At 34.7% G+C, this 15,099-nt stretch overlaps 3 protein-coding genes across 5 annotated transcripts in view; 1 reads left to right on the top strand and 2 right to left on the bottom strand.

Moving 5' to 3' along the window:
• Positions 1 to 243: 243 nt before the first annotated feature.
• On the bottom strand, positions 244 to 7,549 carry LOC105256103 (cationic amino acid transporter 2). Of its 2 annotated transcripts, none has more exons than XM_011265769.3 (11): positions 7,131 to 7,549; positions 5,295 to 5,538; positions 3,559 to 3,843; positions 3,270 to 3,374; positions 2,556 to 2,934; positions 2,073 to 2,212; positions 1,904 to 2,006; positions 1,394 to 1,542; positions 1,147 to 1,313; positions 648 to 756; positions 244 to 559 (listed from the first exon to the last, which is right to left on the bottom strand). In XM_011265769.3, exons 2-11 carry the CDS (start codon positions 5,527 to 5,529, stop codon positions 432 to 434), a joined length of 1,800 nt encoding a protein of 599 aa, XP_011264071.1. In that variant the 5' UTR covers positions 5,530 to 5,538; positions 7,131 to 7,549; the 3' UTR covers positions 244 to 431. The 2 variants fall into 2 exon arrangements, with proteins under 2 accessions (XP_011264071.1, XP_011264069.2); XM_011265767.3 differs by lacking the exon at positions 7,131 to 7,549 and adding an exon at positions 5,985 to 6,102.
• Positions 7,550 to 7,730: 181 nt separating this feature from the next.
• On the bottom strand, positions 7,731 to 9,250 carry LOC105256105 (prostate stem cell antigen). The gene is made up of 4 exons (XM_011265770.3): positions 9,076 to 9,250; positions 8,877 to 8,996; positions 8,314 to 8,492; positions 7,731 to 8,227 (listed from the first exon to the last, which is right to left on the bottom strand). Exons 1-4 carry the CDS (start codon positions 9,131 to 9,133, stop codon positions 8,144 to 8,146), a joined length of 441 nt encoding a protein of 146 aa, XP_011264072.1. The 5' UTR covers positions 9,134 to 9,250; the 3' UTR covers positions 7,731 to 8,143.
• A 4,180-nt stretch (positions 9,251 to 13,430) lies between these two features.
• LOC105256106 (protein kinase C, brain isozyme) overlaps positions 13,431 to 15,099 on the top strand; it is a 55,780-nt gene continuing 54,111 nt past the window's right edge. For both annotated transcript variants that reach the window (XM_011265773.3, XM_011265772.3), the window contains exon 1: positions 13,431 to 14,590. In XM_011265773.3, coding sequence (XP_011264075.1) covers positions 14,403 to 14,590 — 188 coding nt within the window. In that variant the 5' untranslated portion in view covers positions 13,431 to 14,402. The remainder of the gene's footprint in view (positions 14,591 to 15,099) is intronic.

Here is a 15,099-nt window from a genome sequence, read left to right as displayed (position 1 = left end):
TATTTATTTTACGGAAATAGCTTTTTGAATTATTAGATTAATCTTTTATACACATGATATTATTTTCTCTTTGATTGCTATTGTATTTACTTTTGTTTATTGATATATTCTATTATTTGACTATATTCGCTTTTTTTTACTTTGATTATTGACACATATGCCTTGATAAAATTTTACTGATATACTAATATATAGCAAAGTAATATTTTTTTTACTATTTAATAATACAAAAAGAAGAGAGAGAGAGAGAGAGAGAGAGAGAGAGAGAGAGAGAGAGAGAGAACATTTATTTCGAAATCACTATAGAAAGTTAATAAATACTTTGCAGGTATTTTATGAGTATAATATTTTACATTATTTTAAAAGAGTTATCTCATTGATTCCAATCAATAAATTAAAATTAAACGATCTATTTTTATAGTCATCTTTTATCACAAGGCATGAGAAGAATCAGCATCTCTCCATGAATTATCTTTACTCTTATCAGTTGATCTCGCCGGCAACTTCATTTGTCGAATATTACTATGTCGTATGCCATAAGAGAAATATATAACCAAGCCTACGCGATAAAACATATGAAATAATTCGATACATTTAATTTAATACATTAAGAAATTTATATTTATCCGTCTCTTGCATAAACTTACCAATTATCATCCACACGGCAAATCGTACCCATGTCATAGCGTCCAACATCATCATAAGATAAATGTTGATGAGTATACTAATCGCCGGCAAGAATGGTACCAACGGCACCTAACACAACAGGCATGTTATGATTACTTTAAAAAATGTTATGGTTCCAGTAATTTAACTATTTAACTATCAATTCATAATATTATATACTCTCTTATATTTTATATTATATACTTATGTTCTATATACAAGAAAAATGATAAAACATTGATAATATTATTAATCGAAATGTGACGATTTTCGAGATAAGATAAAATTAAGATTAAGATTAATTCGAAATTTGATATATACTCATAAATAATATTCAATAATAAAAATTTAAAAAAATATTTTGCACGATTCCACATATTGACAGATTATGGAAGATATTATTAAGATATTAAGATATCAATATAAGAAATAGATATACATATACATATAAGAAATAGATATAAAAAAATAATATCATACCGAGAATGTAAGTTTCTTGCCCGAAACTGGTTGGAGATAAATGAAACAAAGAGTAAGCATGAGTGCACCGATTAAAACGGCGAGTAATACCACGAAAGTCGCTTTTCCAGCGCTGATCTCAGTTATATACGTTGATAACAGAGTAGCGATACCAAAACAAAGAACAACTGCAAAAGAATTTGTAGTGTACTACATTAGATTTTTTGAGATATTAAATTTATGAAAATGAAAATACAATGAACCTTACTGTAACAAAATACGAGAGAAGTAACGATCTGTGCCGTAAGTTTAGTGGAATGATTTAATTTGTTCGCGTTTACCAGTTGTCTTATGACGAATGTGAAAGTCCTTGGATCGCGATCGTCTTTCTTCTCATATGCTTCGCTTTCTTCGTATCTGCAAAAGAAATATATATTAGTTATTTTTATTAATCAATGACAGAAATTGCATTTAATTATTATCAATCAATTGTGTGATCTGATTAATTTATATCATTTTTTATATAAATCGACAGTTTATTAATTTCTTTTAATTCTTGAAAAGTTAAACTAAAAGTTACCCAAGTAGAACATGAAGAGTTCGCTAGAATATTGTTTAATATCAAAAATAAGTCATCAAAACATTGCCAAAAATATATCAAATGAAATCACTATGATTTTTCTAAAATAACTTTTAGGAGACGTCTTAATGATGTCATTATGAGTTTCATGTTTTACCTGGGTACAGACATAAGATTAATTTAATTATGATATCTTACCGTAAAATAAGTACACAAGAGGCCACAATCGAATATGCCAGTAGCGTACCGATACTCATCATATTGACTAATTGCGTGAGTTCAAATATCGCCGCTAGAATGCCTATAATACATCATCAAAAGATTATACCGTTTGATTGATCATGGAGGATAAGATATGTGAACGAACCTGTAAGAAGCCCGGCGGAAAGCGTGCCCATGAACGGAGTTTGGAATCGTGAGCTTACTTTGCCCATCCACTTGAAGATTAATCCGTCTGAAGCCATAGCATAGATTACTCGCGGCAGCGGAAACATCGCACCTAAAAGACTAAAATAATTGATAAATAGAAGGAAATGTTGCTCTCTCTTTTATCATTTCTTCAAATTCTAAAAATATGTTAATAAGAGATGTAGATTAACATATATATAAAATTTATGAATATATATATATATATATATATATATATATATATATTTTTTTTTTTCTAATAATATCAAAGATTTTTGATTAAAATTTGTTTTATAAAATAACAAAAGAATATCGTTAATTATCTATATGTTACATTTGCAAAAAAGTTAAAACACTTTTATAGTGTTCAATAGTGTATGCAAAAAATATAAATTTTTCTCATTCATTGTTTAATTTAATGTATAACGAAGGGCAATATTACCTGGAGCATAGTCCGCAAATTGCTCCGATCGACACGAGCCACTTGGCCCAGTCCCATCCTAATGTCGTGAACAAATGTGGGAACGGTGCTTCGGGATTTTGCTCGTAGTACGGTAACACGGTGGTAAGGACCATCGAGACGCCAAAGTACGCCAGAAAGACAATCATCAGGGATGCGACAATCGCTATGGGGATAGATCGTTGCGGATTTTTAGCCTCCTCTCCCGTAGTTGCCACGCAATCGAAGCCAATGAATCCGTAAAAACACGTGGCCGCGCCGCTTATGATGCCCGATATGCCATAAGGTGCGAAACCGCCGGTGCCGAACTCGCACTTTGTCTCGGTGCATTTAGGCTCCGTCTTCCAATTACTAATTTTAGCTGCAAATTTTATATATCTTTATATCTATCACTATCTTAACTTATGAGTTTATATATATAACAATTTTTCAATTATTTTAAATTTAATATTTATATTTATATTTTATAATTATATTTATAATTATATTTTATATTTAAAGTATTAGCATTAATTATATTATTATCATTATTTTTATCATTAACAGTAATAATTAATAATATGTAGTAATTTAAATATTAAGTTACAAATTCAAATCATCAAAAAATATCATAAAATTTGTACATGTAGATTATCATTAACTCAAGGTTTTTTCAAGATATGTAAACAAAAGAGATAAATTTAAATGAGCGCTTACCTTTAGTAGAACCGGCGATTATGACGAAAAGTACGACAAAGAGATTCACTAATGTAAAAAAGTTGTTTGCTAGCGAAGATTCCTTGGCTCCAAAAGCAAGCGCAACTACAAAAGTTATTGCAAATTATTTCAGCTCTTTTTATAATTCCTACGCGTTTACGTAAACTAATAAATTAATAATAGAACTTGTGATAAAAGATATAATAGAGATATTGAGGAAGGTCTTTTAAATATTTTGTCGATCAAAATACATTAAATTGAGTTAGTTGAAGATTTATTTTCTTATTACCTGAAAACAGCAGAGTGATGCCAAATGCGAAAAAGTCTAGATATGATGATAGATAATTAATATCGATATGTGCCGCTGATTCGAAGGCATTTCTCATGCTATTGTTAAAGAGCGCGTCGACATATGTGCTGAGACCGCGTACCACGCTAGCTGAGCCGATGACGTACTCCAGAATTAACGTCCAGCCGATGAGAAATGCAACAAACTCGCCCATTGTGACGTAACTGTAAACGTATGCGGATCCAGCACGCGGCACTCGTGCTCCGAATTCTGCATAACAGAGTCCTAGGAAGCAAATAACGTGTGCAACGTATTAAAATAATAAACACAAAATGTAAAATATATATATAATATAAATATGTCAATTATTTTAAAAATAAATTTAATTTTTATCAACAAATATTAAGAACCGATATATAGATTCATTAGACTCAAATAAATTTCCTTGTTTTTATCATAGAAAATAATTATAATGTTAAATACAATTTAATGATAATTTGATAAGAATATTTATTGCATTTGCAAGTACAATTGAAGACAAAATTACAATTGATACTAGTAACTAATTTCAAAGTAATTTTTTAAATTAGAATAATAAATTACTATTTTTTTGGCTTTTTAATATACTTTTATTTTCATCTGAAAAATTTTTTTACAAAAAAACCGGACTTTATATCCCAGGTAGAACATGAAACTCATAATGACATCATTATGACGTCTCCTAAAAGTCATTTTAGAAAAATCATAATGATCTCATTTGACATACTTTTGGTAATGTTTTGGTGACTTATTAATATCATTTTTTATATATATTATGCAATTACTTGTTTAATTAATTATTCATGTATATTTTAATTATATTTAAGCAACATAATCTTTTTAAAATTATATAATGCAATTATTGAACTTAAAAATTTATGATTCTTTTTGTCATCTTTAACTCATTTTTGTTTAGGTAACTTTTAAGTGATAAATAAAATGATGACGTCATAATAATGTCATTATGAGTTTCATATTCTACCTGGGATAAGCTTTATATAAAAGAAATCTTATGCGCTATTTTTGGACTAAAAAATGTAATATAATTTGAATTATATTTATTTTTTAACATTTTTTGACAATATGAATTGCTTCTCTTGATCGATCAAGATTTATATTTTGGGTGATACACTTAATAACTATAATAGGCACTTTTTTGAAAACCAACTTATGTGAAATTATATAATAAAACTTTTATAACGATAGTATGCACGTACGACATTATTATTTGTCGAATACGCGAAATGATTGAATGCGAAGCTTATCTTAAGATTATCGATTACTTCATCAATTGGGATATCTTTTTCTAAGAATCTTTAAACTAAACGTGTTAAAAAATTTACCTCTGTTATGTAAATCAAAACTGGGTGACTTTTTTCTATCAGTATCATTTTCTGCAAAGCTTGCAGCATTTATAGCAGGACTCAGGTTTGCTTAGATAGCAACGGGAGTTGAAATAAGATCGAAAAACATGCTCATTATTTATTCAACATTTAATCTTGTATATCTTCTTTGCGAGATATTTTTCTTTATCAAACTGTTTGAGAAAGTAATAAAGAAAGTAATAAAGAAATGTTCGCTGGAGAGAAATTATGCTGTAATAACTGAAAGCTTTGTATCAGGAGGAAGAAATCGATAAAGTAGAAAGCGTATGGAATGGTCTCTTATCATTGTATCAAACTGATAGGAGGATATACCTGCAAACATCGATGCTATCGCAGCAATGGCGAATGAAACGATCACGGCAGGACCAGCGGTGGATCTTGCAACAGTTCCTGCCAAGACATACACACCTACTCCCAAAGTCGAGCCAACTCCTAAGGCTGTGAGATCGAGAGTCGACAAGACCCTCGCTAATTTAGAGTCTTGAGAAATGTTCACCACCTTTTTGCGGCTAAACACCTTGTACACATCGCGGATTTTCCACTTCATGTTATACAACTGAAAAAGAACGTATACGTGCAATTAGTAAAATTTAAATAGACATTAATAATATCCATTAAATAGAAATTAACAATATCTATAAGTTGATTGGTCGAAAGACTTTGTGGATTATTTTCAAAATTTTTTAAATTAAAGGAAAAAATTGTATAAAATTATAATCGATTAAAATTGACGTTATTCACTATCATTTTGTAATAACGATCAAGCTTCGGACTAATTATATTATATAAATAACTGCAGTTATGTAATAAAACATTAATTGCGTCCACGAAAATCCAAGATGTAACCGATAATAAGTTTCGCAAAAAAATTCTTCTTATCTTTATAATTTATTTATATTCTTCCAAAGAGATATATGCTTTGAAAATCGATACTTCTGTGAATGCTGTTTATAATCATAGTCGGTATAATTTGCGAGACAAATTGCATAATTGGCCGCTTACCATGACGAGTTTTGTTAAAGCACAATCCATTTTTCTGTCAGGAAAGTGCGAGAATCTTAACAAAAGAAATCGTGCAAATTGACCGTCGAACGGTCCGCGCGCAACTAAAGACATAAAATGTTTTCATATCACGAGACGACGTATTGGGGCCTAAGGCGCCTGCTTAAGTGGTCAAATTGTCTCGCTGCTAGTATACGCAGAGCTACAATGGTGGCTCTAGTAAAGCAATTGTCTATATTTATCACTAATAAAATTCAATATGAATACGAACATTCTTTCTTCACTTCACTTAAATATTTCCAAGAATCGAATTAAACGCTCCCTAAATTCGGTTGGATCTATTTGAATGATTAATGTTATGTCAATATTAGATTTTATCAAGTTTGTATTAAATTTTTAAGTATTTCATATCAATCGATAAAAATTTGTCGTTGAATGTTAATGTCGTTATTTACGTAAGAAAACGAGTCTAGCCGTAATGTATCTTACTTGCGTGTTATATGTAAAATTGAATAAAAATCTGATTTTGATAACAAAATTTCATCGAGAAATATTTCTCTCTTTTTTTAATTATTTGACATTGAAGACATCGATAACATTAAAAAAAATTTATAATAAGCCTTGGATGCGATGTGTTATAAAATGTCAGATTATTGCGAGCATTAAGATAAGGAAATAATGTCTATTGTACAATTAACGTACGCTAGATAGACTTTATATTAAATTTGCTAATACATATTCATTTCCTTTATGTATTTTTAAGTGTAACGCGCACATGTAAAGTATGTATGTATTGTAATAATGCTTTATGTTTTTTTTAATTTTAAAAAGTTTACAAATATAAAAGTTTACATATATAAAAAAATTATATATTTTAATACAAAAAAAACTTTCTGTCAAAAGTTTGATTTTCTATTTTTTAAGCTCATTTTGAGCAATATATTATATTTATATTTCACGACAAAACAGAAGACAAAAATTTTTTTCTATTTTCCTTGTTAATGTATATGTATATCTTAATATTAATTTTTCAAATATATATTTTCTGTACCATAAAAATTATAATAGTGAATTTTATCTTCCGAATTATAGATCGTCTAAGGTAAGCTTATATGTGATAACGTTCGCGCGATAATGTGTACTTACTTGATCGTTAGCAACGTAACGTTCTCGGTTGTACGCGAAACCGCTTCACTGTAATTACTGCAGTCGCACCTGAACGTCACTCTCGATTATACTGGCAACATACAGGGTGGCGCGACAATCTTGAAATTGTTTTCACAAATATAATAAACGAATGTACTTTCTTTATTTTGCTTATCTCTGTGTAGATATCGATTATCCGTTACACATGATAATATGATCAATCATAAACAAGACACGTCGGTATGTATTCCTTGGGTTCAGCGTTCCCAATTCGTATTTTGTCATATCACCTTGTCATATACCCTTTACTAGATTGTAAAAACAAGTGATTCCGCGGATTGATAACATTAAGTACAATTTCAATATCGTATATTTAATTACTTTACTACTTGATTAATACTTTCAAATTTTTATTTCTCTTAAATTGTTATCTCTATTATACGATTAAACACTAGTTGTTATTAATATAAATATAATTTTATTGAAAAATGGACGAATATTCATATTATGTATATATAACATTTTTTGTGTATATATAATATTTGTTAAAATAGGCACGAATTTTTTACATACGTATATATATATATATAGTATATATTATAACAAATGAAACATTGTTTCAAATGGACGGATTAAATGTCTTACAATATAGTGTTAAGATCAGATATAGAGATTTAAACTCGATAAATATTTGTGGCTGTATTATCTACTATAAATGCATTTACGTTTGCCTGAATAATTTACGTGAATGTGAACACTTATTTTAAAACTATCATTATGAAACGATATTGCGAGACAAGACTGTATACAACATAAAAAATCAGATTTCTGAAATGTAATCAGACGCATTCAGACATATTAGAAAAATGTAAAATTATCTTGCATGTAATATTTGTCAGTTATCGTCGTTGTAAAGAAAAAGATTTTTCATCTGCCAGTCTGGAATGTTGAGATTGATTACTTGTTAGCTGACTAAAACGTCAACCTCAATCATTTCTGCAAAATCATTGTCATTAAAACCTCAATATGCCCAACAATGAGATCAAAATTGTTATGGCAAATATTCCCCTATATAGTTTCGTTTCGTTTCCAGCAGACTGAAATAAGTATGAAGTATTTACTTATATAAATTGTGTTCCAAATTATTATAAGCGCAGAAAAATAATACTTAAATAATACTTACAATAACGTAATAATTACATCTGTCACCTTGACAGCAAGAAAAACACTGCCAGTCTAGATACCAGATATAAGTACAATCAGACATACTGTTCCGCTGTGATCTCTCGCATTCCTTTTTAGTGGCGCATCTTTTAGATACGTAAAATTGTTTCTTGGCACCCTGAGTCCAATACGGCCTACCTATAACAAACATTAAACTTGTCATGTTGTTAAGAAAATTTTATTGTATAAAAATTTAACATCAAGCATATTGTATCAACTTATTATATTTAGAGATAACTCTTTGATTTGATTTTCCTCTTCAAAACTGATAAAAATAAGGTACTCGTGTTGCTTCTAATATTCTTTGCATTGTTATTCAAGATAAAGATATCAACACTCCAATTAACTAAATGTTTTTTTTATCGACTTCAATACAAAAATGATTAAACGATAATTGTCGATAATAATCAATAGTAATTGATTTAAGTTAAAAGATACAGATAAAGAGAACGTGTTTGAGCGAAAGCTCACATAACCTCAAAAAAAAAAGACTGCGTGTAAAATGCAGAAAACTAAACTTACTGCCCCATCTGATATCCGTGAGACAAGAATCCTGTCCCTGCTCGCAGGTTTTAATAGTATTGAGACACTTATCCTGATTGCCCTCCTGATCCGTGCAAACGTAACATTCCAGGGCGTGGCCTGCGATAAAAATATTACAGGGAATAACAAAGGGTGAAAAAGAAGAGAAAGATGGAACGATCGAAATTTTATCACTTACCAAAGGACACGCACGTGATAACAAGTAGCGCGAAATGCCATTTCGTGAAATTCGGCATTTCGGAAAATCGATAACGCGATTTATCGAAAGACACGACGAGCAATCCACGATCCGCCAACTTTGAACACAGCTGATAGATCTTTGAATCGGTGACGCATCATCACAAAGGAGCGTAAAGAAATCTGCGAGCGCCCCTCAGAATTCTTGCTGGAAATTCAAAACTTGAAAAAGCATTTATTCTCATTTTGTGCGATATTTCATTAGTTATTAAAAGATAATGAAATATAATATTTAATTACTTGGAAATTTTCTTAGTTTTGCAGTACCAGTCTTTTGGATAGAAAAAGGGAGATTAGTTTAAACACGAGGCGATCAAGTATTTTATCCCGTCCCTGTTGAAAGTTGTCATAGCATATAAAATATATAGATAGAGTTTATTCTGCAATGAAGGAAGATCTGTTGTAAGTTGACGGGGGGGGGGGGGGATGGAAAAGAGCGTAAATAAAAATTTTAATGTGTGTGTGTATCGGACAATTCAAAATATTACCCAAAAGATATGATTGAGCATCACAAGCTAAACCGAGTCTACTCGAAAAAAGGAATCGAAGAAGATCGCATTTCGAGTTAAGGTCGCATTTTAAAATGCACCTTACTTGTGTCTATTTCTATTCCTTATATTCGTGCTCATGTCGGCAGCTAATGCATCGTCTATGTATTTTATATGCCATGGAAGTTATCGATGAGATCGGCCATGCAATACTGCCATCTCATAATGTTCAAATCTTCGACGTTATTCGAGAAGAATGATTTTCCTCGTCAAATACATCAAAATATTATCAATATTAATGACGGTACTAGTCAAAAAAATGGCAAGTATATTTGTTAATAAATAGTTATTTTAGTAATTAATAAATTTAGATGGTAATAGTATTGAAATCTAAAGGATATTTCCTCCTCCCCGACATGTTTCGTAAAATTTTATTATTATATATAAATTTCAACTTAATATAATAATGTAATGGATTTCAATTTAATATAATAATATAATGGGGGGATTTCAACTTAATAAAATTGTTCAACTTAATAACATTTATATACTTAATAACATTATTAATAACATTATTTAATAACATTATTTTCGTTTAATATAGTTATTCTACGTACTGAAACCTTTCAGCATTTATTTGTTTTCGAAATCTTGTGTGATTATACAATATATTTTATATAGCAAATTATAAACTGCAATAGAATTCGTACATTGCAGTTTTATATTTCAAGAATTATGATTAAAGTAAATTTGATATTATATTTATTGAAAATAAATTTTCAATAAATAATCAGTTTTAATAAAATATACATTGTATAATACACAAAATTAATTTTACAGCAACATCGTTTATGCATTACCTTTTCGAAAATCGATGCGTTTATTTTTAACTGAAACCCTTAAGATTAAAAAAAATTATAAAAAGTTTCTGACTGCCAATTAAATATTAAAATCATGTAAATCTATTATATGTGTATGTTTTCACATATTTCATAAGAATATATAATACCTAAAACAATAATTATTTTTTATTTATAAATATTATTGCTTAATATTGTTTGTATTCTTTTTGTTTTATTCATTAATCTCTGAGCTATCTAATAGATAATATATACCAATTAATTTAACAGTGTTTTCATCTATTAATATCTTAAAAAATATGCATTCAAATTACTACTAATCTTATTTACACAATGTAAACACACTCTACAATTCATATAATAGTGTGCATATGTGTCGTATATAAATTTCCTCGTATACTGGATTTATAATATCTCTCCTGAATTTAATTTGGGATCTATGCAAATCACAAATTACTTTAATGCGATACACTGAGGGAAAATTACGTATGTAAATCTTTAGTCGTCCGAAAATGCTGGTGCATGCGAAAATTTACGTTTCTATCAAAACTTGATTAGCGCATAAATGTGAATTTTGTAATTTGATAATCTGCATTATATTATCGCGCATGAATAATATAGAGTATCGACGAAGAATGCAGATGACCGTATAGGCGCGTATTATATCGCATGCAAATATTTCTCGAGCGAATTATACAATTGGCAACGTGCTCGATCGATCGAATCGCTCGCTATAATCCGCGGGAATTCGCGGGGATGAGGATTCGACGGACGTAGGAAAATGACCGAACCATTTCATGTCGTTATAAATCCATCTCGAAAATCCCTTCATCCCGCAGCATCGCATAATGTCATGGCTTTCGCGTGACACAACCGCCACGTTCTCCCTCGTAAAAATTCCAGGATAAAAAATGCGCAAACATTTCTAATCGCTAAATCGTGTACGAGATAAAAATGTCATTACGTTAATGGAACGTTCAAAAGTCACGTTTTGGAAAAAATCAAAATTAATTTCTTGCTCAAAAACTTGTAATCGAAATTTCTAACATATTTAATTACGCGATAATCGCGTAATTAAGACTGATTAAAATTTCAGACTAATATTTCAGTTTAACGTTAATTGATAATTAATTGCCACCCGGATAAAGAGAGAGAGAGAGAAAGAGAGAAAGATATTTATCGGACAATTTTCTAAATAGATGAGCGCTTGATTTGCGTGGGAGAAGCATGTCCTGAATCGGGGATGAACCTTTTACTCTCGGTACTTGCGTGGTCCTGTAGGATGTCCCGCGGACATTCTGGGACACAGGACGTGCACACTTTCCACGAGTGTATGTGTGTGTGGGCGCTCGCGCTCACACAACTTTCTCTCTCTCTCTCTCTCTCTCCCTGTGCATGGTCAGGTTATTAAAAATAGCCCAGGGGTATTATTGACCCGCGCGTCACAACTTGGGTTACAGTCTTTCCGGTTGACCGGCTTAGGCTCAAACTATAAGTCGTCTCTCCAACGAAACGCATTACAAGTTGCGAGCCTGGCGACTTTTAGCTGTACCGATTTCTATCTCATCTCTCTCTGCGGCTTTCTTTTCTAAACGCGGCTTAGTCCATATTTCTGCGTCTTCCAAGGGAGAAACCACGATCGATGGGATGAACGATGGCCGGTTCTTGATGAGCAAGATACTTTATCGGTCCGAATGAAACTCGACAGATGAGGCTCGCATAAATTCGTCGCATTATCATCGAGTAAAATCGCGTTACATTATTCTATCATCGTGGCACGCGCGGCCAATCCTCCCTTGGTGAAATTCCGTGTCATCGATTTTATTATCATTCTGCCGTTCACGTGTAAAGTCTGTCTCAGGCTAAAGCTAGAGACTTTTCTATATATTTTTTTAATATACTTTAGACACATGTTAAGAACGTAAAAATTTATTATTGGCATATATCAGCTGTAAAATTATGTATCTGATTTTTATCCGTAAGTAATCTAATTTTTGACTGTACGCTATAATTTTTACATCTAAGAAATATTTGAAAGAGAGATTACTATTGAAATTAGACATTGTAAAAAGCATTTTAAATGTATAAAAAAAAACAGTAAAATATCGGAGTAAGAATGAATGGTTCCGCGATTAAAGTAAAGCCAACACGGATGAATAGAATTTTAATTAAAATATAAATATTTATAAGATATATTATGAATGTGTTTTCAGGAAATGAGATGTAAATCCCGCGCGTACGCGATCTCGCAGTTCATCCCTTTGGAAGCCGTGACACCAAGAATGCGAGATGATCCGACACCGTTTGACACTGGACGGCGTCTGACGCTGGACCGCGATCACCGCTCGCGGCGGACAGCTGATCGACGAACGAGCGCCCGGAGCGCCTCGTGCATTTCCGCGGGCGAGTCGAAAAGATCCGAGCGACGCGGCGTGAAGTTGCCGCGTATGCATGTTAAATCGCCGATAGAATCGTCCACCCGCAGGGACTTGATCTCCATCTCGTGTCTCGCGTCCCGGTTTTCGGTCCAGCACCCGATCGAGCATCCGCGCTCGAACAAGAGAGAGGAGAGGAGAAAGGGAAAGGGAAAAGGGACACGCGCGAAAGTCTGGTTAAGCGGGAGGGGTGGCCGCCATCATCCTTCCCCCGCTCGCGGGGACGAAAGGGAAGAGCGCGACGCGGACACCTACAGGAAGGAAGGAAGGAAGGAAGGAAGCGAGCAAGAAAGGGGAAATATCGTACGCGCTTTTTCTTTCGCCATCCCCCGTCACCCCCCTCGCGGATCTCGCCGCGTGCGACTCGCGGCTCTCGTGGCCGCCGCCGTCGTTGGTCGAATGTCGATATTCGAGTGCGCGGCGCAGGCTGAGCAGTGCCGAGCCGCTGCGCCGAGAGTCTAAAATTATCAGGTGGTCCGCGCGCGCGGCTTCCACGCTTCGAGGCGGGGGAAAAGAGAGAGAGGGAAAGAATGGAGGCGCAGCCTTCGCGCCGCGAGACGGACGAGGAAAAGAGAGAGCGCGACGTTACGCGATGGCTAATCCGGGAGAGAGACGAGAGGAATTGGAGCGAGCGAGTAGGGGAAGAAAGAGGGAGAGAGAAAATCGTTGAGGGAAACGAGACAAGTGAGCGAGTCGAACAAGGAGGAGCGATTCGAGTTTGGCCGATAGAGGGAGCGAGCGGAAGAGAGAGAGAGAGAGAGAAAGAGAGACAGTGAGGTACAATACAGTAATCGCTAGGACAAGTGTAGAATAGAAGCGAGAGAGGGGAAGGCGAAAAGGACGTATTTCACAGGAATGAAAGAGAGAGAGAGAGAGTCCAAGTCGAGTGGATGCCGGGCGAGCGCGAGGCGCGCGAGAGAGAAGGAGAGATTCCCGCGCAAAATTGGAGCGAGACGATCGGAGCGAGGGCGTAGCGTCTAGTGGAGCCGCGAGAGGGAGGAGAGTCAGCAACGTCGCCGTCACCGTCGTACGCAGCAGGAGAGTACGCTACCTGGCACCTAGGCACGCTGGACAGCTCGAGCGAACCGCGCGCGCTGACGTCGACGGAGAGCGTCGAATCGTCCCGTCGTCTCTCTCGCTCGCTCTCTCCGTCCCCTCCAGCCCGCCTCCTCGCCCTCTTTCTCACACCCCCTTCTCCGTCATCCGTCAAGCACCGCGCGCGCGAGACATACCGTCGTCGGTCGGTGCGCCGTGTGACAGCTTCCGCGCGCGAGTCCGGTCGCCGTCGTCCCCGTCGTCCTCGTCGTCGGCAGCTTTCCGTTCATCGGGAGAACCGAGTGCCTCGCCTCTCGGACGCGAACCGCGGACGAGGCTCCGGAAAGGTCGGCGTCGTCCCCGGCGAGGAGTCGCTCGCGTAGCTCGGGACGCATCATCGACGTCGATCGATCGTCGATCAGTAGCAGCGGCATCAGCGGCGGCGACACCATGGCGGACGATCCGGAGAACACGTGCGAGGACTCCCTCGGGACCGGCGACAACACCTTCGCCAATAAACTGCGGGGCCGGAAGGGCGCTCTCAAGAAGAAGAATGTTTACATGGTCAAGAATCACAGCTTCATGCCAAGGTTCTTCAAGCAGCCCACCTTCTGCAGCCACTGCAAGGACTTCATATGGTGAGTAGCACGATACTATTATCGATACTATTACGATACTGTTATCGTGGACTCCTGGTAAATTTTGGTCATCCTGCGCGACGCGTCGGTTACTTCCTGTTGCTTGATATCGGAGACATCGGGACGCGTTGAGTGACTCGTTAATTTTTTCCACTGTTACGTCTACGATAGATCGCGATGAATCATTGACTAGAATCGATTAGCCTTCGCGAGAAAGACGAAACGTCGTTTCTCAACTTTTGACGATGCATTAGCTCGGGAAAGGAAAACCGAGATACGCGATAAAAATTTCCGTTCCGAGAAAGGAAATTTTTACCTTAAGGATTTCGTTCGAAACGATTTCGGATCGATTCGAGCGCGATTCGCTAAATTCGCAACTTTTTCGGATTCACCGCCCAGCTATGCGTATGTTTGCACGTTACTCTATTCGTATTTTCAGCTTTCTGACTCTGTTACAGTTGTTACTATCATTAGCCTCTTATTATACGAGCGCGTTCCCTCGAAAACAC

This window comes from Camponotus floridanus, unplaced genomic scaffold, assembly GCF_003227725.1.
Source record: "Camponotus floridanus strain SB8 unplaced genomic scaffold, Cflo_v7.5 scaffold19, whole genome shotgun sequence".
NCBI classification, from domain to species: Eukaryota; Metazoa; Arthropoda; class Insecta; order Hymenoptera; family Formicidae; genus Camponotus; species Camponotus floridanus.
The sequence above is the reverse complement of the archived record's forward strand: the minus strand, read 5'-3'. Positions and strand labels throughout refer to the sequence as shown.

Bases quoted from the DNA above. Each gene is read 5' to 3' on its own strand.
- LOC105256103 (XM_011265767.3), bottom strand. From the start codon at position 6,098: ATGTCTTTAGTTGCGCGCGGACCGTTCGACGGTCAATTTGCACGATTT. The intron at 3,375-3,558 runs GTAATAAGAAAA...TAACTTTTGTAG, and splicing joins CATCACTCTGCTGTTTTCAG to TTGCGCTTGCTTTTGGAGCC. The intron at 1,543-1,903 runs GTAAGATATCAT...TTTCTTTTGCAG, and splicing joins TCTTGTGTACTTATTTTACG to ATACGAAGAAAGCGAAGCAT.
- LOC105256105 (XM_011265770.3), bottom strand. From the start codon at position 9,133: ATGCCGAATTTCACGAAATGGCATTTCGCGCTACTTGTTATCACGTGC. The intron at 8,997-9,075 runs GTAAGTGATAAA...TTTTTATCGCAG, and splicing joins TATCACGTGCGTGTCCTTTG to GCCACGCCCTGGAATGTTAC. The intron at 8,493-8,876 runs GTAAGTTTAGTT...TGTTTGTTATAG, and splicing joins CACGGATATCAGATGGGGCA to GTAGGCCGTATTGGACTCAG.